Source organism: Paralichthys olivaceus, chromosome 21, assembly GCF_024713975.1.
Source record: "Paralichthys olivaceus isolate ysfri-2021 chromosome 21, ASM2471397v2, whole genome shotgun sequence".
Lineage (NCBI taxonomy): Eukaryota > Metazoa > Chordata > Actinopteri > Pleuronectiformes > Paralichthyidae > Paralichthys > Paralichthys olivaceus.
The window spans coordinates 13,163,949-13,187,458 of NC_091113.1; the positions used below are offsets into that span (position 1 = coordinate 13,163,949).

The following is a 23,510-nucleotide window of genomic DNA, read 5'->3' on the forward strand; positions in this document are numbered from 1 at the left end:
CAGATCACAGACAGAGAGATGTACATTGCTCTACACTTCCAATGAAACAGCCTGATGACGTGACACACTTTCTGATCGCTTTTATGTTTAGATCACAGCGTTTGATCCAATCAGAGGAAGGAATGAATCTGTTGCTCCACCAAATATACTCTCCCTGACACACACTTTCAGCTTAGCTCCAGTCAGCTGTGACTGGTTTAACATGCACAAGTTGTCCTTGCTGGAGCTGTGTGTTTGTGTGTGTGAAGTGGAACACACCACCGAGGCTTCCCAAGAATTTCTGGCCAGGATTGCATCTGCTACTTTGAGGACAAGCAGCACCTGTTCCTTCCCACTAACAAAGTGACATCACTGGTGCTCACAGGATAGCTAACCGGTTAGCCATCCTGCGTAGCTGCTGCTGTGTTATCCCTCTGTTATGACAAACGCTCCAGGCCTGGACAGCAACACGGCAAGTACCATTTATTAACGTCAGGGCCTGTGCAAGTAAATGTCATTCTTTGGCTCCAAATCCTTGCTGGTGATCCCAGCTCCCCTCTGTTATATTTACAAGTATATGCTTTACGTCTTGAGGGATGAGACGAGAACTAGAGACTCCCCTCTGGAAGCAATAACATGTCAGTTCCCATTCAGCGGTGTAAACACAGAGAACTAAACAGGGCCCGATGAGCTCATGTATATGTTCAATCTGTGCGGCAGCTAAGAGAGTCATTTTCGCTCTGTGCCAAGCACGCAGACAAACACTCACGTGTCGCCTGAATCCACTCACACACATGCAAAGACACACACAGATATGCTGACCATGCCATGGCATAGTGCATGATAGGATGCCACGTAATTTGGCACTTCCAGGAAGAGGTTTATTCTGGGAAAGAGAATCTTACGCTTCCCCCCTCTGCAGCCTCAAATCTCGGTGCTCCTTCCTTTCACGCACCAAGGACACTCCACTTAACTTATTTATTCTGCCCTGCACTCCTTTCCCACTCCTCTCCTTATTCCTCCACTCTGACAGTAACTGAACTGGAAGCACAAGTATTGGCTGTTTAGTGGAGACATTGGCCTCTAATGGCTTTTCAGTCATCAGTTAAAAACGATCAAGTGTCGGCCATGACTGAGTCAATTTTCTAGGTGGTTTGAAAGGAAAGAAAATTGCATTAGTCTCGCAGTTATAGCTCATGCATGCTGGTGATGGTGCGTAGTGTGAAAAGCTGCAGTGGTGTTGAAACTGTGGGCTGATGTGGGGAAACCAAACCATATGACTGTTCAAGGTGCTCAAAAATAACATTCGAGGCAATCACAACCAAACAGCTAATAAATATTAAAGCAGAACTAGGTACTGTTTGAATTATAGCTCCTATGTCAGCCCTTAGTTGGTGTCAGTTATCAGTTACAAACGAAAATAGTCAAAACTCAAAAGTAATTTGTGTATTTGCAAAAAGGCTGAAACAAATTCAGATTAAACATGACACATTCTTTGTCTTTTGGAGACCAGGACACACACTGGAGCTTAAATGAGGTTTAAAGGCCATTTATGGTTAATTTAAGCAAAAGGATGAAAAGGCAGGGCAGGTTTTATTAGGATACTAGGCCACAGCCAAAACTGGCCTCTGCAGTCATAAAAAGTCAGAGTGAAGGAACACAGAGGGAAAGAGGCAGACAAGAGAGCGGAGACGGCTGCTTTTACAGCTTTTAGATCGAGCAGAAGGAACAACAACCGTTTCGCTTACTCTGTCAAGCCTGTAATCTTTGGGTTTCAAGATGGCATCTCAAACCACTGTGCCAATCTGCTGCCAGACAGTGTGCCAGTGAAAGTCTCGGAGAAAGTAAAGTTAGAAAGCACTTGAGAGCAACATACCAGGTTCCTGTCGGTTCGCAGCTGCAGTGTCAGAATTATATCACACTTCACATCTTTATTTAGACATCTGGGTATTAAATTGGCCTCCACCTTTTTTTTCCAATTGCTTATTAATCTTTAATGTCTTTTCAGCCATACACTGTCAAAGACAACGTTTAAATCCTGTGATTTGCAATTAAAGAAAAGCATGAAAACGTATATTTCACCTGATAAATACGACACTAAAGGCTCTGGTTTGAATCTTGGTTTGGACGGAGCCTTTCTTTGTAGACTTAGCATGTTCTCCTGGTGTCTTTGTGGGATTTCTCCAGGTACCCTAGCTTCCTCCAACAGTCCAAAGACATGCAGATTGGGTTTAGGTTGATTGGCGACTCTGAATTGAATCTGAGGGCGAACGGTCTCTGTATGTCGGCCCTGCGATACACTGTCCAGGGTGTACCCCACCTCTCGTCCAATGTCGGCTGAGCCTACGACCCTCAAAGGATAAGCGGTATAGATAATGGATGGGAGGATGGAATACCACAGTAGAATGCCATTCTCAGTAGAGAGCATAATTCTGCCAAGGCCAACCTATCCTGCACATCTGTCTAGCTGTTATAACATAACCATGTCATTGAATGTAATGGAGTAGTGAAAGTAATGATGCGGGTCATAATCGGGTGGGGCTATATAACATGTAAGCTGGAACATGAAAGAAGTACTCTATTAGCAACTCATGCAAACACCATGATCAAAATATCTTATTCTGAATTACTATAAAGTTACAGGAAATCAAAGAACTCCTTTATTCTCATCAACCAGTTCAATCCCTCCACTGGGTTTGGTGTATATCGGTCCAACAAACAGCGGTGGAAACATAACATTGTTAGTGGTGGTCAAAAATAAAAGAACTAACTCACACAGTAAAAAGTCATGTGATAGTTGTTTGTATAGCGAGACAATAAAATAATACTTATACCACATATAACTCATAACTTCTGCAGTTTCTACACCTAACAGCAGTGCACCGTGGCTGTTAAGGAATTCTTATACTGATCCAGAGGTCACATACATTACAGTCTCCTGAAAGCAGGTTCAGTTTTAAGGTTAATGCGGCGTCAGGAGAAGGAGGAGGGCACTGAGGCAGAGCCAACTTCTTGATGGCCAACTGGGCTAATCCTGCGGTGCTCATGTGTCATTAGTTCTGATTTAACATGTCTGACGTCGTCACTGTCCCCAAAGACCCTCCCTTGCTTTGCATAGCTAAGCCAACACACACCCACCATAGCAACACGCATGAAGGGAGAATGTTTCAAGCCTGAACTGGATGAGGAAGTGGGTACATGGGGACAGAAACATATCTGATCATACACTGACGCATACCCAGCTACCAAACTCACAAACACCAGTCTCACAGATTCTCCGAAAGGCTATTAACTAGCATAGGTGTATTTGGAAAGCCTGTTAATGATCTCCTGCATTAGTTCACCATTTGCACAGCCGTGTAGTTTGATTGAATCTGTTGAGCAGAGAGGTGAACGCAGAGCCTGAAATGTTTCATGCAGCAGTGAGAATGGAAAGAGGCTAGAGGGCAGGAACAACACAAGGTTAAGGCCATTCACTCGCTCTCGCTGCCTCCGCACTGCCACACTGCTCTGGGAAGACGGATGACTAGGAGGATCGGAGCAAATACTAATTATCTTAAAAGTTCAAGGAACACAAGTGTGACTCCTGAAGCTCCCATGGCTTAAAGTGGTTCATGTCACTCACACTTGCTCTATACATAATGCAGACACACCTTTGAAGACTTAAGCAAAGGTTAGCAGGTAGGAATAAAAACAAGTGTGGATAGCTGTAGAGTCATGTATCATGTGACAGTGCATGCATGTTGTTTTTTCTGTAATTTTTTTCATTAAACTCGAACTCCTCATTCTTCCATCAGTGTAACCTCCCAGGAATCTTTTTGTTTCACAGGCAGTCAGTCATCACTATGACTCTTGTAATAAACAATCTTAAGCTATTTGATCGTCAAACTGACTGTTTATATATGACGTTACTAGTGGCCGCCGTAGTTTTCCGTTTCTACAGGACAAGATGTTAGTTGTGTTTTACTTCTCGCATCAAAATCTAAAAATGTGTCCCATCATCATAAAGCCTATAACATTCTGCAAATACTACTCATGCTACAACTGTGAGAGCTTCCAATCTGGCAAAAAAGTACATTTGATTTTATTACAATTGATAGAAATGTTTTTTTAAGGGAGTTGTTGTCTGGCACATGCATTTGCACGCACATGTTCCCAGTCTCGATGGATGTTTCACCATGTTCCACTGATCTACAGATTACTGTAAAGCCTAAAGAAATACAGTATGAACACAAACACAAAAACTGGGAAGAGGACAACACTGACTATAAACATTTGATATGTGTTTATAAGAAAAAACCACAGAGCACCTTTAACGCTGGCACAACATGCAGTGTGAGTTTAACATGACAGACTGAGTTATTTCCTACTGTAGTTACTCACGCTTCTTTAATTAAACACAGAAGTCGAGAAGGTTTATCAGGGGGGACCAGATAACCACTAACTTCCTTCCATCTTACATAGGCCAGTGAACCAAATCTCTTATCTTTAGCACAGCCCCATTAACTATTTATATGCGGCCATGAAGTACTGACATGAACCTGCAGAGGCACATAAACACAAGTCATACCAGATAACTTGTGAGCATATCCCGATCGCCCACCTTCTTTCAAGCTGTGATAGACATGTCGGTCATGATCCATCTTCAGCCCTGCCTTCTCCATATCCACATCGTCTCCCATTGGAGGAGAGCCATGAGGGGAGAGTTCGAAGGACAGGCAGTTGTTGGTATCCAGCATTATCATTCAGAATGGAGATCTGTTATTTTGGTAAACATTGAACTTCTCTGGCAAAAGGGGGTCCTCCTCTGAAGTCCCAAATGTTGACACTTTAGGGGGAAGGGAAAGAAGAGTCCTGTCTCAAAACTGCACCAGCTGTCCCTTCAATTAGATGTCCCCTCTTTCAAAGGAAAGAACGTGGATCAAATGCCGGAGAAGACTCACATACAAGTCCAAGGAGATAAACCAAAACGAGTAGGAAAAACACTGCAACCTCCTCTCCTCCTCTAGTGTCTCTCTCCCTCTTCAGTACCAGAGAAATCGATTTTTCTGTCTCAGCTTCTCTTTCTTTCTCTCCTTCCTCCTGCTCTCTCCTTCCCTTGCAGTGGCAGTCGGCAAGTCACGACAGCACTGCCTTGCGAAGGCTGCCCAGAGAGACAAGGGGAGGGGAGGGTGAAGAAATCCACGGGACGAGTCGTGGGTGAAAAGACTAAGGCAGACAAGAGGGGAGGAAACTGAAAAGCAGCGTGCAGGGGAGGGAGAGAGAACAGCAGTGATCTCGGCAGAGACACAGAGAGAGAGAGAGTGCCCAGAGAGACTGCTCTGGTTGCGGCTCCTCCTGAATTTTACACACACGCGCACATGCTCGCACACACACACGAGCAGGGAGTGTTGCCGATAAAGTTCTCCTGCTCAGCTGTTGCTATTCATTCACAGTTACAGGCTGAGGGGAGGGGGCTGCTACATGCAAATCTCCTCCTGTGAAATATATGTACACAAAACTCCCCCATCATCGACAAAAAAATCCGTTCTTTAACACTTTCTGAACTCCTCTAAATACACAGGCTTGCTCTCTTACACGGTGACTCAGTCAATCTATGAGCAGGTTTTATGGCATGAGTAGAAGTGGCAATAACAGTTTTCAGCGATGACCTCATCCGACATAATCGACCTTTGTCAAAGATGCTTGAGTGAATCTGATACTGGGATGAATCACGGGGCTTTTAAAGCGATTGATTGATATCCAATCACCGTTGCAATTCTGAAACAATTTTTTTGGACCGGTCTGTCCTTGAGGAAAGGCAGCTCACTCACAAAGGGACTCCGGAAATATGTTTTGAGAAAGGATGAGAGTTATAGGCCTGGTGCAACCCGAGAACCAAAGCAGTTGTATTTTGATCCTGTTGAAAAACTCTGGATTCATTCGCAGCCCGGTGCCACCATCAAACTGACTCCTGCAGAATGCTGATGGTAAACACCAACCCCCCCCTGCCCCTTCTCCACTGTTTTAAATAGCAAGGCCAGCTGGCTATAAGGGGGCTATATTCAGCTTGGTATCACCTGTGCAATCGCAGGGTAAGGTTACCTAGAGGCACACACATCGTGGCCCCGCAAACACACACAGACACACAAACTTTAAGCCCCAATGCCTCGGACTAAATCAATGTTTTATGAGGCATGACATAAAAGGGAGATGCATGTCTTTCATACCGTTCTCCTTCACTATACTTACAGCACAGAGAGCAGTCGACTTATTAATAAAACAATGGCCCGCGCAGAAATATCATATTAGACACTCACAGCACACAGTGTGACATCGTGGTCGACCAGTACATTGCTCCTAAGGCGACACACCTGAAAACACAGACAACACCTTGAACAAACAGTGGCTGGTTTCTACAATGACTGTCTGTTATGAGTGTGTGATTAAAGTCCACCTGCTGTTGTGATTCACAGTCTGGACAGGAAACACAGATGACAACACATTCAGGGATTTTGATGTCACACACACACACACACATTGACACTTGTTGACATTATACATTTCCTCTCCTCAAACATCACAACTAAACTCTTACCCAATCTGATTCTAACCCAAACTAAACCAAGGCATACTCCTTGAACAGCCCTTATATGTTGTGAGAACAGGCAAAAATATCCCAGCAGGCCTTGTTACCTGAAGGGTTGCCAATATTTACAATGTACACCACCAGTAGGATGCTTTTACATGCTGTTTATGATGTTTACTGATATAGTAATATAATCACAACCATTTGATTCAGTGGTAATTTGAACCGTTAGTAAGACAAAGTATAATAGTTCTGGCTTTGGGGAAATTCCAGTAAAGCTATTTGACCTTGGACATCCTTATCAGAATCTTTCTTTATCCTTCACTGAAAAATATTCTTGGGAAACAAGAAAAAGAAAACACTTTTTTTTTGCAAGCAGACAGGATACAATTACAGCATGAAAATCTTGCTGGAATAGTGACTCAGAGACTTCCTGTGGGTGTGTAAATGAATGGAAAACTCCCCCACTGCTTCCAGTTGGTCATTATGACCTCCAGGAAGATACAGCTAAAAAAGTGGTTGTCTTTTCAAGTGGCATCCAAACCACAGTTTGGAGAGAGTGTATTTTTTACTTTTAAAAAAGCAACAGGCAAACACATATGCAAAAATAAATGTAGAGAAACTACACAGACAGAGACTCTACTAATAAAGCTTATAAACTACCTTAAATATGTTATTTCTCTATGCTGTCATTGCTTGTGACCCTCCCACACCCTCTGTCACCGACTCATCTAAAGCACCCCCAGGGGGGCTGCTACTTGTGGGACTCAATCCAAATTGTAATCAATGGGATCAACGTCTGTATGAAGTAAAGTTTCTGTATCCATGTTTATTTGTGTCTTTACTGAATACATTGGTAGTAAATTTGAAGATTGAGAGAAGGCGTGACCTTGACCTTTGACCACCCTTATCTAACAAGTTGATGATTTTGGCTAAGCAAACGTTTGTACCAATCTTGTAAGGATTCTCTCGAGGCATTGTTTAGATAAGGGGTTCATGAGGCAAAAAAGGATTGTGTGAGATCATAGTGACCTTTGACCATCAAATTCTAAGTCTTGAGTGCAAGTGAATATTTGTCCCTAATTTGAAGAAATTCCCTCAGGGCGCTCTTGAGATATCATGTTCACAAGCATAGCTGGATAACCTGAAAACACAATGCCTCTGGCCAATGGATGTCGCTGCCGCAGAGGAATAAAAATACCATCAACCCCATCCCCGGATGAATAGCTGAAGACGAGACGGCTTTTTCAATTAGAGCATATAATTATTTAGGAGATAATGGACATTTTTATAGCATTATTCAGTATATAACCCTCTTAGTTCATTACTAGTTGCTGTGGCATTCCAAACATCAGCACCACAAACAGCTGCAAAAATACACCAAGTCCTCCCACTGGTGCTCTGTTTATCTTCACACAGCTTAAGTTGAGGAGATAAACTGTCTGAAGCCGTAATGTTTTTCATTTTTACCTGGTCGTGGAACATTACGACCCTATTTGCACAGAGCATGATGTGTCCTTCAGGCTTGCCCAAAACAATTACCCCACCGCATTCCATTAAGCTCTGAGCAAAAATGTGCAGTTTCTGCAAACCTCCCCAGTCACCACCAACTAACAAGACCAGGCAAGTCTGAACCGCACGAGTGTCAATATCTCTCACCCTGTCTATATTTATGGTAGTTCCTCCTCCCTGCTGTATTTAGATCATGGAAATATAAAATATTCTATCACAATGCAGCTATGATATTGAAGGACCTCTATCAATCTCTCTTTACTTACTTTCCTGCAGGTTTGCAGCAGAATTTAGACAGTATGGTAACCATTCATATCCATTGTTATACAGCCAATCAATTTTGTTTATTCTTTCATCAGATAGTTCTTTACCAAAAAGAAAAAAAACATTATACTATATTCTGTGTACAGAAAACACAAACAAAAGGTGACCTGCTTAGAAACCAGCCAGGCTCAATGTCAGTCTCTCACAGGTCACACCAGTGATTAACATTCTGGCAGTGAAAACTGAAGGTGTTTTTTCCTTTACTTCCTGGTTCCTCCCACCCGCTCTGCTGTGGAATTTACCAGCACTGTTTGAATTTGGCTGTGTCTCAACACTGACATCAGGCCCAGGATTTCTTCATGTTGATACACAGACAGTTCTGAACCGTATAGACGCATAGTCTGAGGAGTCTTGTTAATGATATCTGAACAGAGACACTCACAATGAGGAGGCTGAGACTGAGTTTACTCCTTTGGAACAGACGTGGAATCATAAAACCTTGATGTAAATGCTGCTATAGCAATCCTGCACTTAATCACTTACCGTGTTGGTACTGGAAGAGCACAAACACAGAGAGTTTGTACTGGAAGATGTAAACTCACTGCCAGGGGCTTGTAAGCCAACATTTCATCTGTTTGCAGAAGAAGCAATAGTAAAACTCCTTCTGGAAGCATTTTCCCTAAATGACCAACACTCTTCAGCTTCATTCCAGAGAGAAACCATATTCATTCTCTTTTCACAATCTGTGAAATAAACGGGCTGCTACCACAGCATAAAGGTGCTCTCTTTTTTAGTTTTTACTATTTTAAAATGTATATATATTTGTACAATAACACTGGTCTAAAACAGAAAATGGGAAGAGGTTAGATTTAGATTCTCATGACAGGAGGAGGACTAAGTTATGATAACATTATACCAACAATATTAATTGCTGAGATCTTTGAAAGGAGCATGATTTGGAAACACAGAACAACAACTACAGTCAGTCAATCAAGCCTAAATCCACCCATTATCTACAATGCTTATCCTTTGACATTAACAGGGTAGAGCTAAAGCCAATCCCAGCTGACATTGGGCGAGAGTCTGGGCTCACCCTGGACAGGCTGCCACTGTATCACAGACAACATACATAGACAAACCACCATTGACAATTTAATTCACATCCACCTTCAATTAACCTAACCCAGTCTGCATGTGTTTGGACTGAGAGAGGAAGTTCTAACCACTGAACCACCAAACCAACAGTTATGCATAATTACAGTTGATACAAGTTTATTTGGAACACACAATGCTGCTAATAATCAGTCACTGTTCTGGGAGAGCTCAATTACAAACAAGTTAAGCATGTCAGGTAGCTCAAACTCCCCACTCAACTTTATTCTCTGTTCCAAATAAGTCTAACTAACCCGGAGATTTGTTTTGAACATATATGATCATCTGGCTGCTTGTTTGTACAATGTAATCATAACTTTTACAGCCATAGACAAGTAGTTCAAAGTATGAATATAACACCCAAGGTATAAGGACATTTAGCTTCTCTTTCTTTTGACTGCTGGACCCATTTGAAGGTAAGAAATATCCGTTGCTCATAATTGTATTACCTACATCAAGAAGGTTATGTTCACATACGCCCAGAAACAACAACAATGGCGGCTCTATTCCTGTTTCACTATGATTGGTTACCACTGGTAGGTCTATTTACAGCTACATTTAATAATAGTGCATCACATTACTGACATTCACAGGCACAGGGGTTCTTCTCTGGTATTTGATGGATCGTTGATCACCACCTATTGGCCGGGCGTGCTTGTTTGATCATTTGTAAAATGTGATGTTTATAACATAGATGTCTGAATTCATGATGAATTATCCATTATTCACTAAAGAAGGTGCATAATTGTAGAAAGCTCAAAGAAGCCACCTGTATGCTGGTAAATTTTGAAGTGAGTAAAAATAATAGGCCCTTTAAAAGTCATCATACATTCATGGTCAAAGGGTCTTTGTTGACCAACCTGCAGTCGCACCCACCACTGTGTCACATCTGGTCAATAAAAAGTCCAACTAAGGTCTGATTGTCGCCTGATGAAGGAGAGAGAGGCATCTCAGGCAGAAGTGTTGAATGAAAGATGGAGCCACAGGCCAGCTGGCAGCTGTTAGCATCTGGTAAGATGAGGCTTCACTGTAAAACAGACTAGACTGAAGGAGAGGGGGAGGTGAGGTCATGCTCAACAAATGAGAGTTTCAGAGAGGGAAAAACAGAGTGCCCGGGCTGGTGAGGGGTGTTCCCTGCTCCCTTTGGTGACGGCTTTGTAACACACTGTTACATAACTCCAACATCTGAAATCCATTTTTATTGTAACAAACCCCCCCAGCCTCCTTCCCTGGTTATAGCTGAAGCCCACATTTGCTTTCCCCTTTACGACTGGTTTCCATTTCCATCCTGCAACTACAGACTGGAAGTTAAGAAAGAGCCAAAGAGAAATGAGGAGGGCGAGAGTGTCTGAGAGAGAGAACGTTTTCTTGGCCTTGTTTGAAGAAAGCCTTTTTCGATATTATATGTGTGTGTTCCTGCAATGTTTTCTTCCAGTTTGCTCTGTGGGGTTTTATTGGACTTCCTGCCCTCTCTTTCAGTTTCTTTACAGTACATCTAATAATAGCCAGGCTGTGAATGGCCAAAGTTACATCAGCCTTTAATGGGGCCACAGGTTTCTATATTTTGCAAATGGGATGCTTATGCAAAATGACATGTACATGGGACATTTTTTATTGAGAAATAAAAAAGCAGCTAGAGACTATGCTGTCAGACGTGTTCCCAGCAACACAAGAATCTCCAGAACATTCAGGTGAGAGAGGCGCATGATGCGGACAGCAGGACGCAAGGTATTATTTCTGCTGCATAGATTGAGTTGTTGTTTATAGCACATCGACGTCAGCCCTTATCACCAAAAGCTCTACCATCTCTTTGTTTTTGTAAGTTGACATCTTTGGGTTTGTGTTTTCTATCTGTATGAACACCTCTTTTTCCTTTTTCCTGTGATATTTTTGTATTTTCTTTTTTCAGCTTTGCCTCTGTCTTTGTTTGAAACATCATCTCTGGCCCACTCACTTGCGATGAATCCTCCTGATAATCTCTTGCTGTATTCTCTGTAGGCTCACTCAGACATTTGCCAGAGTTTTTACGAGGAGGCTGGCAGGAGAAACTCCAGAGAATGTCCATAGAAACCGACTCGGACAAATATTGCATTCTCACATACAGCCACTCCAGATAAGTTCAAGAGATTATCTGGAGTTCAGTATGTGTCGGAAAGCAGCTTTAGTGACAGACTGTCCATTCATCTAATATTCAAAACTTTACAGTTTGCTGTGTTTTCATCAAGCTACCATACTGCTGTAGCAAAAACGTAGACAAGACACCGACCCATTCAAAACACTCTGGAGTGCAGAGGTATCAAGTGGCCGTGATGAGTCCCTAATGACCCTGAGTATTTCAATCCAACACAAACAGCTGTGTTCTTTTGTTGGTCTGACAGCGAGCACACACTGGTGGCCAAGAGACGGACAAATTAAAGATAAAGGAACCGAGCCCTCTGGTTTTTCCCTGGTTACTCTGCTAATGGAATCTGTTGTTATCAACAAAGTTTTGTGTTTGTATAAGAAAGTCATACTTTGGCACCAAAGGAAACTCTCAGAGGTCTTTTTGTCTGAAAATCATGTTAAGGGGAAAACTCAGCATTTGACAAAATTGGAGACAAAGTCATTTTCTCCTGCACATGTCTCAGCATCTGAGTCATCTTACAAAACAACAGGAGTCCTATCAGCTCACAGTGACCTCTGTTACATTTGTCTGCTAACGTAAAGTGTGCCACACTTGCTTTAGTCAGGTGAGTCACAGGCTAATGGCTTCTATTATTCAGAAACGCCAGAGCGTCTGAGTTGGAGAAAAGGAACAAACTAAACCGACTCGAGGACACGTGTGTGTAGCTGTATGTCGGAGGAGACAGCAGGAGCTTCTAACTGCATGTGTGCAACAGTAATTCAAGAAAACCCTCATTCACATATTTTAAAAGTAGAGGGTTTGTAGTGGATAATGTCGGGTTGGTTTGACAGGCAGAGTAGTGCAGCATTTAAACTACAGAATCACCCTTTACTTAGAGTCACTCAATAAATGCTGCCATTTTCAAACAGTATCACAATGTCATTAAAAACAATGGACGTGTCTGAAGCTGCTTTCAGACATTGAAGTCTGGACATTTTCTAGAAATGTATCTCTTTATTGATCAATGTGAGAACTCAAATATCAGTTGCTCACATGTGATAGTGTATGTTGATGACGTTTCTAATGCAATGGGCATGAAACTGGAAGAATACAAAATTCTCAGGATGAATAAGATGTGTGCTTCCCATAAGCACCTTTAAATAGCCTATATTTATTTAAGTTTGTCTGGTTTGTTTATTAAGCCATATTGGGATCTTTACTACAAATTTCCTATCTAATTTAGTTAATTATTTAATACAAAGCCTCTATTAAACCACTTCTTTTGCTTTGATTCTATGTCTCGACTGTCCCAGCAAATTTTGGCTTTCTGCTCCATTCTGCATGTTGTAACACTGTTGCCTGATGCCCTGAAGTGCTTGACAAAAGATCCAGTATGAGCTTTTGTGTGTGTGTGTATATCCTTTCAGATCACTGAGCTACATGAGTGGGCTTGTACCACTGGGCGTGCAGGCACTATGTTCCTGTTGCAGACATATGAGAGCTGATAAAACTCTTTTCTTTAGCTTTAGGCTACAGATCTGAACAGGGCTGTTTGGCTGTGCCTTCACAATTGTCATTATCCAACGGTTATTTAATGGATCACAAATCAAACTTCTTGAGTGTGTTTGAGCTTGTTGAAATTCCATGCTGTCAGGAAAACATAGTGAAAATAGAAGGCCAGCAAAGCCTGTAAGTGCATGTCCAGGTTTGTGTTTGTGTGTGTGTGTGTGTCCGTAATGAGTCATGCAGAGTTTGTGGGTGTGTGTGGGGTGTGCTGGACACATTTAAGATTTTAGCCAGGCAGTTGCATAAGTTTGTTTCTGCATGCATGTTTATTAGACTGAAGGCCGTTAACATTCACCAAAATCCACAGCATTTGGTCTTCAGTTGTTTAGATTCAGTCGAAAAATCACCTCTGAGACTTGCTGCAGGTTAATACATGCAGACATCCTTACTGATCCAATCATGTTTTATTCCATGTTGACATTTGTACTGGGACGTTCTTATGTTTTGAGCATCTTGGGCGTACGGATAGTATCTAATATCATTCCAGAGTCACTAGCAAAGAGGTGAAGAGACGTGCAGCTGGATTGTGTTTGCTGTAGCTGTGTGTTTAGATAAGATTGAAACACAAGCCTTCCTTCCTTCCTTCCTTCACGTCCATTTGTACTGTGCGTTTTAATAGTGTTTTTTTCATTTCGTTTTCTCTGCCCTCATACGTTTCTTTATTTTCTCCTCTTTTTCTCCCACTATCAATTTCTCCGTCTTATTCTTCCCTTCTTTCTCCGCCTCCTACTCTCAGTCTGACTGAGTGCTGTAAGGCCTCTACTGCTGGCAGCCTCCCAGCCTGTTGCATAACAGCACCATCAGTCTCCCTGAATCACTGCTGGGCTGGACTAGCCTATAGCCTAGGCTATATATCTAGCTATTTTATCTAAAATACTGCTCAGCAGCATCGCACTCTGGCTGTGTGGGATCAGATTACATCAGCATTTTGAATTTCTCTGAGCAAACTGATTTCTAGCTGCACTCATCACGTTGTAAGTGATTGTACTGATGCAAGGATGAAGAGGGACAGTTTTTATTTACAAGTCTGGATGATGTGGTCTGCCACGACCTCACGGAATTTCCGCCTGTGTCAGCAGCATTTTCTTGACCAGTCATTCTTCCATTTCTCTTACTCCAATCGAGCTGTAGTTTCTCTTTCGAAGGCCAATAACTCCTCTCTGTCCCAACACAACAGTTTATTTATTGAGACAGCAAAGAGTTCCACAAAATCACTGTTTCTCAGTCAGGCGCTGGAGGCTTTCTGTTTCTGGACCAGACAGTTTAAACTTGCCTGTGCCTGCAACACAGCAGGGAAGAAGGTTTTCAATTTAACACACTGCAGCAAACAATTGATATCACTGTAACTGTGATGATCAGTGATATCAGAGGCTGTAGAATGTGGTAGAACAAAAACTTGCAGACTCTGTCTCACTCTCTAGACCGTGTCATGATCTGGAACAATCTGTTCTGACTGAAATCAGTGGGTCATTCCCACGTAAATCTGGAGCAGAGTCCATGATGCCTCCACCTAGTTTCCCCCCCTGGCTTCAGTCTCCGTCAGGCCTGCGTTCCCTGTTCTCATCTGGCCCTTGGACTGCAGTCAGTCCTGGGGGAGCAGTGCTGCCTTACCGTATCTTTTTACAATGTAAGGGGGAGGGGCTGTCACTTTCTGAAAACAACCCAATTCATAAACCACACCTTTCTAAACCCTCACTCAACTGCTCAGGTCTGCAAAGAACAGACCCTGCAAACCTGGCGTCACAGCCCCCACTACATCTACACACTACTGCATAGTGTGCATAGTGTTGGTTTACGTGCCAGTACCTCAGACGCATGAAAGAACTGCTTCCACAGCATTATCCAATTTAGTAACATCTGGAGGTTTGCGGTTTCGACTTTTAATTGAATCTTTCCTATGTGGCTGCAAAAATGTTCAGCGCAGCCTCATTATGCAACAGTGATTAAGCATGTATTGGTTTCCAATCCTAACCACCGACAGGTTTGTTTTATAGTCATGGTGTGTGTCTCAGGAAAAGTTTGTCGAAAGTTAAAGTTTTGCAGAGCAGCCTCATACAAACAAGTGAACCAGCTTTTCAGACAACAGTGTCAATAAACCTTAGATGTACTGATACGTGCAGTCGTTCACAGTACACCTGCACTCAGTCAGGTTTAGTCATTGATGCTATTTTTTCAAAGATGTGAAAGCAAAAGACAGCGTACTGAAGTGGACTTTACCTGGCAGGATAGTCATATCTCTCTGCACCATGCTGAAGGGAAGCGTCACCCTCCCAGCAAGTTCAGCGATTCATACTCCCAGCACAAGCAAAGGGAACAGTGTGATAAAACACAACAGCGGCAGGAGGTTGAAGAAAAGTCCAGCAAGAAAAAAGCCACATTTAACACGTTTTCCTCTCACCAGCAGCTGGTACTCCACAGGCAGCAGTGCACCTCACATTCCCTGTCTCTGTCTACAAGTGTGTGCATGCCCTGCCAGAGAGGGCGTGTGTCGGTCTGTGCGTCTGTCCCTTATTGCTCCTTGGATAACAACAAGGTCCACCCATGGGCTACAGTCCCTCCTTGGCTACAACTTTGATTCCTCCCCTTCTCCTCCAGTGAACTTTTTTGAGTTCTTGTTAAAAAAGAAATTAGCAAGAGTCACTCGGCTGCACTCTCACAGCCACTCTGGACGTAAAAAGTAAGGGGGGGAAAAAAAAGCCTCAGCTCCTCATGTACAAGTAACCCAACCCCTCTTTTCTTTCTTTCCATTTTCACTCCCTTTCCTTCTGTTGTCTCTCTGAAAAAGTTATGCAATATTGCCATTTCAGACACGACCTCCCCCTCCTCTTCTCCTCTCGTGCTGCTGCAGCCCACACTCACACCGCCTTCTCCACCTCATAGTTTTCAATGATCTCAATCTCATTATCATGCCGTGACTGCTTTTGTTTGCTGCGGAGCAACTGGGAAGCCAGGAAATGTGAACTGCTTGTAAGACCAGTCTCTCCTGTGTAAGCCCTTTTTGTATATGTTGAATCAAAACTCACTCTCTCACACCCACAGACACATGTTTTTACTTCTATCTTAGTGAGGACACTCATTGACATAAAACATTCCCCAGACCTTTATCCTAACCTTAAACATCCAAGCTAAATGTCTTAACCCTCAAACAGCCCTTTGAAAAAAGTGAGGACCAGTCAAAATGTCCCCACTCTGTAGGGTCTATTTTTAAAATGGTCCTCACAAAGACATAAGTACAGGAACCCATGCAAACACACGCACGCACATACACACACCACTCAAACATTGACCTGAACACTAGTCTCTCATCCTCATCCTGAAAAACATGTCATCCTTCTATATATACACACACAGACATGTGTGTTTAACAGTAAATCTCCAGCACTCCACTGTTACTGGGGAAGGAACATTGTGCAATAAACGCATTGCATAACCCACTGCCAGAGAATTGTGATCATCTTTACTATGCTGGTATTCCACTGCCACAGTGTACTGAATGCACGGCTATGGGAAATACACTTGCAGCTACATGCAGTGCATCTCGCCAGGGCTCGGAAGTCATCTTGGTGCAGGCGTACCTGCAGCAACATGTCAGGCTAGCAGAGTGAAGTGTATGAAGAACAGGGTAACAAGAGGAGAGGTTGTTTAAATTTGGGAGTGGTGGCCTGAGGCTGCGTGAGAGAGTGTGTGTCTTTGTCTGGTTCTGGGAGGTAAACATGGTCCTGTGACAAGTAGTCTCAGGACCAATCTTAAACATTTCTGTAATGATTTAAACATCCCCTGAAATATTGTTCATGTGACATAAATAAAGCTTTCTTTTCCCATTTTTACTATTCTGTTACAGCCAATGGTTAAAGCTATAGCTTCAGTGCAAAGATTTGTATTGTTTGTGTTACTGTGTATTATTCTCTGTCACTGTTGGATCCCCCCCAGATGATGGTAAATCATTCACAGGTCCAACCTTGCCTATCCCTTTTTCTCTCCTGACAAATCTACAGCAGGTCAACCAACTGTCTACACAAAACCGGGCAACCAACGCCCAGCTTGGAACAATGGCCAGTGTGGCTGACTCTGATAAGTCAAGGTGCGTGTGCACATTTTTAAGGAATAGTTACACTATGCCAAGGATACTGCAAAAAAACGATATATAGTATAAATATAGGAGACAGTGTCTTGGTGATGGAAACATTCAGAGGGTTTGCCATACTGCAGAAATGCAATAAACATGCCAAAGTAGTTTTCTGAACATGCAGTTCCTATTTTCCTGCCTTGTTCATATTTTAGAGATGTGCCCTCAGGTTGCAGGTGCTGGAAATGCAGGCCAACTTTAGTTTACATAGCCTGCATTCAATATTATCCTGAGGCTTCACAGTTGTGTCATCTAATTAGGGTGTTTATGATTATTGTCAGATTATTGTAATATCACGGTTTCACGATTTTTAATTATTTATACTATAGACGGAAAAAGATATTTTATTTAGTTGCCTTATTGTGAAAGGTTGGTCAGTGAATTTGTGTTTCCTTTCATCATAAGCAGTGTAGCTGTATGGGACTTTTATTGTGAAGGGATACTGACGGAATTTTTGGGAGCGTTATGAATTAAGGCAAACCAAATATATAAAATAATTGAAGTCAAGTTTCCCACAGAGGTTTAAACCACAGGAAGGTGATGCACATTCCTCAGCACAGAGCCAAGCGCTTTAAGATAACCCCAGACACAGTGTCTTAAATCCACACAGCAAACATGAAGCACACTCTAATCTCCTGTAATAGAGGTCAGAGCAGAGGAGCAAGCCAATTAGGTATAGCAGCTTCTTCACTCCCTTCTTTCTGGAGACTTCTGTGCACACAGCCTTCACCTCAACACTTCAATCTATGTCTCTCTTGCCTTTAAACGCCCTCTGTGCTGAGGTAAAGTCTCCACTGACAAATGAACAAGATGTACAGACAGATCTGATTTCTAACTTCTGCTTCTTCTGCTTTCTTTATAGCCCAACTTAGGTAACATGCACACTTTTTTTTGGCTAAGAGGACTTTTGGGGGAAATGGGATATCTCTATTAAACATGAGTAGTCTAAATATTCATTTTAGATGGAAGAAAGAACATACCACTAACTCAGATGAAAAACTATCCATATAGTCTGAAATAACAGATCTGTAAATACAATCCATCTAAATTAATCTAATGGACAGTGTGCTTACTTCAAAACAGTCAACAGTGTGAAGCTGCAGGAAAACCTCAATGGAAATGATGTAGTTTCTGTGTTTGGGAAGCGTAACAAAACCAGGTCAAGAGAGTCAAGAGTCAGGTGATAGGGCAAAAGGGCAACATGCATACACTCACACAATGACCCCACATGGCTGCTAGGCTGCTGAATAGCACATGATTACAAAGAACTGCACATAACATACAAACATGCAAAGCCCCAGTAGAGAGCTGCATGCGAGTTATGATGAATATTTCTACACAAACCTTATTTTTTTATGTTTAAACTGTGTTTTCATCTTCATCTGCCTCAGGCTGTGCTGAAGTCAAACACAATGTGATATCAAAAACATGCTAAGAAGCTATTGTGGAAGCCAAAACACTGTAGAGCAGTTTCAACAACCCGGCCAGTGCCAATTTGTCCAGCCATAACCATGCTTGTGAATTCAACAAAAAAAAACGAACCAAAAGTAGTGAAAAGCTGAGAAGGGTTGAACATATTTGCTAAACGACTCTGTATGACAACTCCTCTGACCCGTTCATTTAAAACCAAAATGTGACATGTAGGCATTGTCCAAGTACAAATAATATACGTGCACCATCGCCTCACCATTCTTGCGCTCCTGTAGAGGCAGCAAGTTGGGAGCAGGCTGAAGGGACAGCTCCTGAAGGTCATTGGCCACAGCCTCGCTCTGAGGGCTTCGGGCGAAGCCTGGTGTCCCACTGACTTCCATACTTCCAGGACTTGGTCCCTCTCCTCTGGGTGGTTGTAACGTAGCCAGGGTGACAGAGACCTGTAGCAAATATGAGAAATGAATAGTTAGTGGAATAGTAAGGCAGATCGAAAGGCTCCATTTTATATCAGGGCAACTAGAAAGAAGAAACAGGACTTTGATTCTATTTCATAGTTTTCTGCCCAAAATAAATTGTAAAATATAAAAGGTTTTGTTTTATCTCAGCATCCAGTTCAGAACACCGGAACGACATGTAAAGGACAGAACAACTGTGTGCAAGTGCAACGTACATGTGGTATAATTGAACAGGTAAACTTTACATCTTAGTTATGGAGCATGTACTCTAAGATTGTGTTTGGCTCTGTGCTAAATAGCAAACATGCATCAGGTCCACACTAATGAAATACAAAATGTGCTATGAAAAAAACGATGAAAATGAACCGTGGCTGTTGGTAAATGTAGATAGTGACAGCTGGTAAATGGGCTACATTGATACAGCACTTTACAAGTCTCAACAACCACTCAAAACGCTCAGCACTGTGAGTCACACTCATCCACGCTCCATCACATCCCATTCACAGACTACGCACAGCCAGACCTGCCCAAGAGTACGTCGACGGGAGAAGCCAGGGATCAAACCATCGACCTTCCAATAATTAGACAACCCGCTGTAGCGCCTGATCCCCTAATTGATTAATCAGTCAGGCCTATATCGAGCATTCTGCGATAATCAGCATTGTCCGATGCCTGTGCTTACAAGACTGAAAATGTCTGCAGACACATCAGAAAAGATTCAACCGAAAGATTTATTTTTATATACTGTTTCATTTTTTTGACTACCTGTAGACATTTTTAAAATAATAATATTTTAAATAAAAACAACTTTATACTGGCATAATAGATTGAGATCGGACATGAGCCAACCTCCTCTCTTAGCTGTTGGAAAACCAATTATGGGTGAGTAAAAAATACAATGTACTTTCACAGTTTTCCCTACACCTATAAAACTTAAGTGAAAAGCATTTTAAAACAGCACCCTTTTAAAATTAGCAAAATATATTACACTGCTGTTGAGAGAAAGGAAAAGCAATATTGGCTTTATCACACTGATTGAATTCATTACAACAATTTCTCTCTTGGAATGGAACCAGTGTAACTGTGTGCTGCATTACGGGTTGTTTGTAGCATTGATATTGCTCAGCCTGTGAGTGTCTTCAAACCAACCTGTCGTGAGTCTCTCAGAGTTAATCAGCCTTACAAGTGTTTGGCTTTAAGGCTGATTATAAGGAGTCTCTGACGGCAGCCGTGACATGTTCCTCTGCCACAGAGGAAAAAAAAAACTCATGATGAGTGAAAATTAGTTCTTTAAAGTCTCCTGAAGTCTTTACTGCAGAAGTAAACCAACAAGGAAAACTGTAAAGAGCCAATAATTACAGCTGACACACATGTTGAGCTCAAAAAGGAAAAATGTTATGAACTTAAGTATGCGGATGAGGAATTGACTCCCTACAGTCCCTACTCACTAACTCAATCAGCTGACGAGTGGCCACTGGGAAAGTGAGCTGTCTAGTGACGTCTTGCCGAACAAAAATTTTGGTCAGCAACCAAAAGCTGTTCCATTGTCAGATGATCATGGGAGGCTGAAGTTCAGACCATTGACTATACGTCTTGTTTGGTTTTTGTGTTATTTTGTATGGAAAGTTCACATAAGGACATGGAGCTCACCTCATCAGCGATCAGATTTGTTTTTATTTTTCTTCTTGCTAAACCTGGGGAAAACCCTGACTCTCCAGTGTGAAATGTAGTAACCTTATATGGCAAATGAATGTAGTAAATATACCCTTACATCTGATCTGAGAAGCCCCTCCTTTGTTCCACAAGCATTTTACTGTGTGTTCAGAAATGTAATACACTGGATTTGCCTTTATTGGCCTTTCAGAGTTCAGTTTTAGAGAATAAGAGATAAATGGTACCCAGGGTTCTTTCACAAGCAAAAACAAGTCAGTGCCAGGAAACCGAGCACCTGTCTTTCTCTCTCTGTCTGTGTTTCTCACACACATATAGACAAACAACTGAGTAATTAGTAAGAATTATGAGGTGTGTGTATATATATATATATATATATATATATATACACATATATATATATACATATATATAATAAATATGTTTGCCATGTTGTGTGTTGTTGAGTTGAGTGCTGATTCGTTTAATTAATTAATCAGGTCATTATCAGTGACATCACTAGCATTTGTCGTTTTCTGCTGTAAAACCTGAACTTGCAGAGCTTTAGATTAAAGCACTGTCCATCGCCTCAACCCCACAGTGCAGCAGTAATGAGGGACTACGGTTGAGGAATACTAGAGAAATCAGTGTTTCAGACTGGCAGGTACATTTGTAATACAAACTGGTTAAACATGAAGTGAAGCGAAGCCTAAACGTGTCTGAGATTAGTCTGAAGGGATCTGCTTCCATTGTATCTCAGGTTAAAATGTAGTTACACCTTCTTTATGGAGGCGATTTCCCTAATTTATTGGAGTTGGCCTGGTGTAACTGGTTATCTTGCTTTGGGACACACTCCTCTGACTGGAGCCAGGACAAGAACTTGGACAGCTGATCAATAATTGTTATTTACAAAGGCAAGGCCCTCTGTTGTTGTTGCTGCTCTCTGCAAATATGTGTTTTTCTAGCTGTGGGGTTCTGATGGGGATTCTGTCGTTACTGCACAGTGGGGCTAAAAACAATGAGGCAGTGTTGTCTGAGATGTCACTCCGTTCTGTCACAATAAAATGCTGGCATATGTCTGTATAGAGGCACACTAACCACCTGACCCACTAAATGCTCACTTGATGTTACTGGCCTCAGGATGTTTGGAACATCTATGTAACATTAAAATGTCTAAAAACGATAGGACCTGTTTTATATATTTTGTTGAGTATCTCCAATACAATGCACATTTTAGATTCTTGTTGTTTTAAACTACATATTTTAATCAGATATAAGTTCAGTCAACGGATGCAAAGTGAGCTGAGAAACAAGCATAAATTACTCACATATGGTGTATTTAAAGCCTAATCTGTATGTGTAATAAAGACATATTTAAAAATATATATATAAATTCAGAATTTCTAATAATTTCTTGTCCCGTTTACATGTGAGGCTTCTTGATACCTCCCAATGTCAAAGACTTCACTTTCAAATCTCCGCAGCAAAAGCATAGATGATTTTTGTCTGATCACTATTACAACCTTGAAATCACATGTTAAATGTTAACATCTAGAACAGAACATTTGTATCGGCAAATTTCTCAGTACTTTGAAAAACACTGGATAATACATTACCAGTATCTAGGACACAGTGTATTCTTAACAAAAATGTAAGCTACTGTGATTCGACACTGACATGAAGTATGTGCAGCATGTGATCAATGAGTCATGCAAAAACCTCACTGTGAGATGCTTATCTCCTCGTCATGAGGAAGAAATCAGATGAGAAAGTATGTTTGACTTTACAGTTTTGCGGTGCATACACCGAAGCTTAAATAATCTGATAAAAAGAGGGCAAGACAAGTGTCACACGGTTGATTGAACCAAACATTCAATAGATTCCTTTTTGCATTTCAGAAATATCCATTGCGCCACAATTGGTACTTTCCCAGCAGAGGACTGCTGTTCAAACATGCAAAGTCTGTACTGTTCAGAAGACAGACACCCACACTGGCCTTTCAGACACATAGCACAATTGCACTGCTACACACAGAAATACACACCTGCTGACATGACAGCCATGCTTTCTTCAGCATCACTCAGCAAAACCACAACAGTGTCTCAGGTCCCAGCAGGCAGGAAAGGCATGTGATCCTCACCTGCCCCCTGGTTTCAACTAGGCCTGATGGCATCTAAGGCTTGGTGCTTACCTGTATTATAAAATCCTGACGGGGCGTTTTTCCATTTCAGAAGGACGTGGCTTTGAACGGCTCTGTTAAACAAAACAAACAAAGCAAAACTTCAACACTTATTTCATCCTCTTCCCTGTCGACCCCCATGTCTCTACGCCCATTACTCTGCAGTGGATCATGATGGAGAGCAGAGGCAGAGTGTGCACATCTGTAACCAGGACATGTGCAGGGAAAAAAGGCCCTGAAAAATGAAAATGAACAGAAGAGGCTGAAGAAGGATGATGAGAGCTGATAATCTGTTGTGTGCTGCAGGAGGAGGCCTCTCCACAGATGTCAGCTGGGGCAGCAGCAGTCTGCAGCTGTCAGTCCAAAACAGACAGGCGTGCTAAGCTATCGTTAGCCTGTCTGGGTGGGAGTTCAGCCTGAGCAGTCTGGGCGCTATTAAAGTGACGCCACGGTGTGAAACCCGCAGGCAAACGACACAGTGAACGCGAGAGGTTAACTGCTACACACGATCGTACTTATTTCCA

At 42.1% G+C, this 23,510-nt stretch overlaps 1 protein-coding gene across 17 annotated transcripts in view; it reads right to left on the reverse strand.

Annotated features, from left to right (window-relative positions):
* The window catches only part of mrtfab (myocardin related transcription factor Ab), a 39,468-nt gene that overhangs the window by 15,626 nt on the left and 332 nt on the right, over positions 1–23,510 (reverse strand). For 7 of the 17 annotated variants that reach the window (XM_020082997.2, XM_069517904.1, XM_020082995.2 and 4 more), the window contains exon 1: positions 4,550–4,870. In XM_020082997.2, coding sequence (XP_019938556.2) covers positions 4,550–4,724 — 175 coding nt within the window. In that variant the 5' untranslated portion in view covers positions 4,725–4,870. Of the gene's footprint in view, positions 1–4,549; positions 5,291–6,278; positions 6,298–15,362; positions 15,519–15,543; positions 15,614–18,958; positions 19,143–22,998; positions 23,061–23,510 lie in introns of those variants that run through there. The other 10 variants (XM_069517903.1, XM_020082991.2, XM_020082992.2 and 7 more) reach the window with 6 other exon arrangements.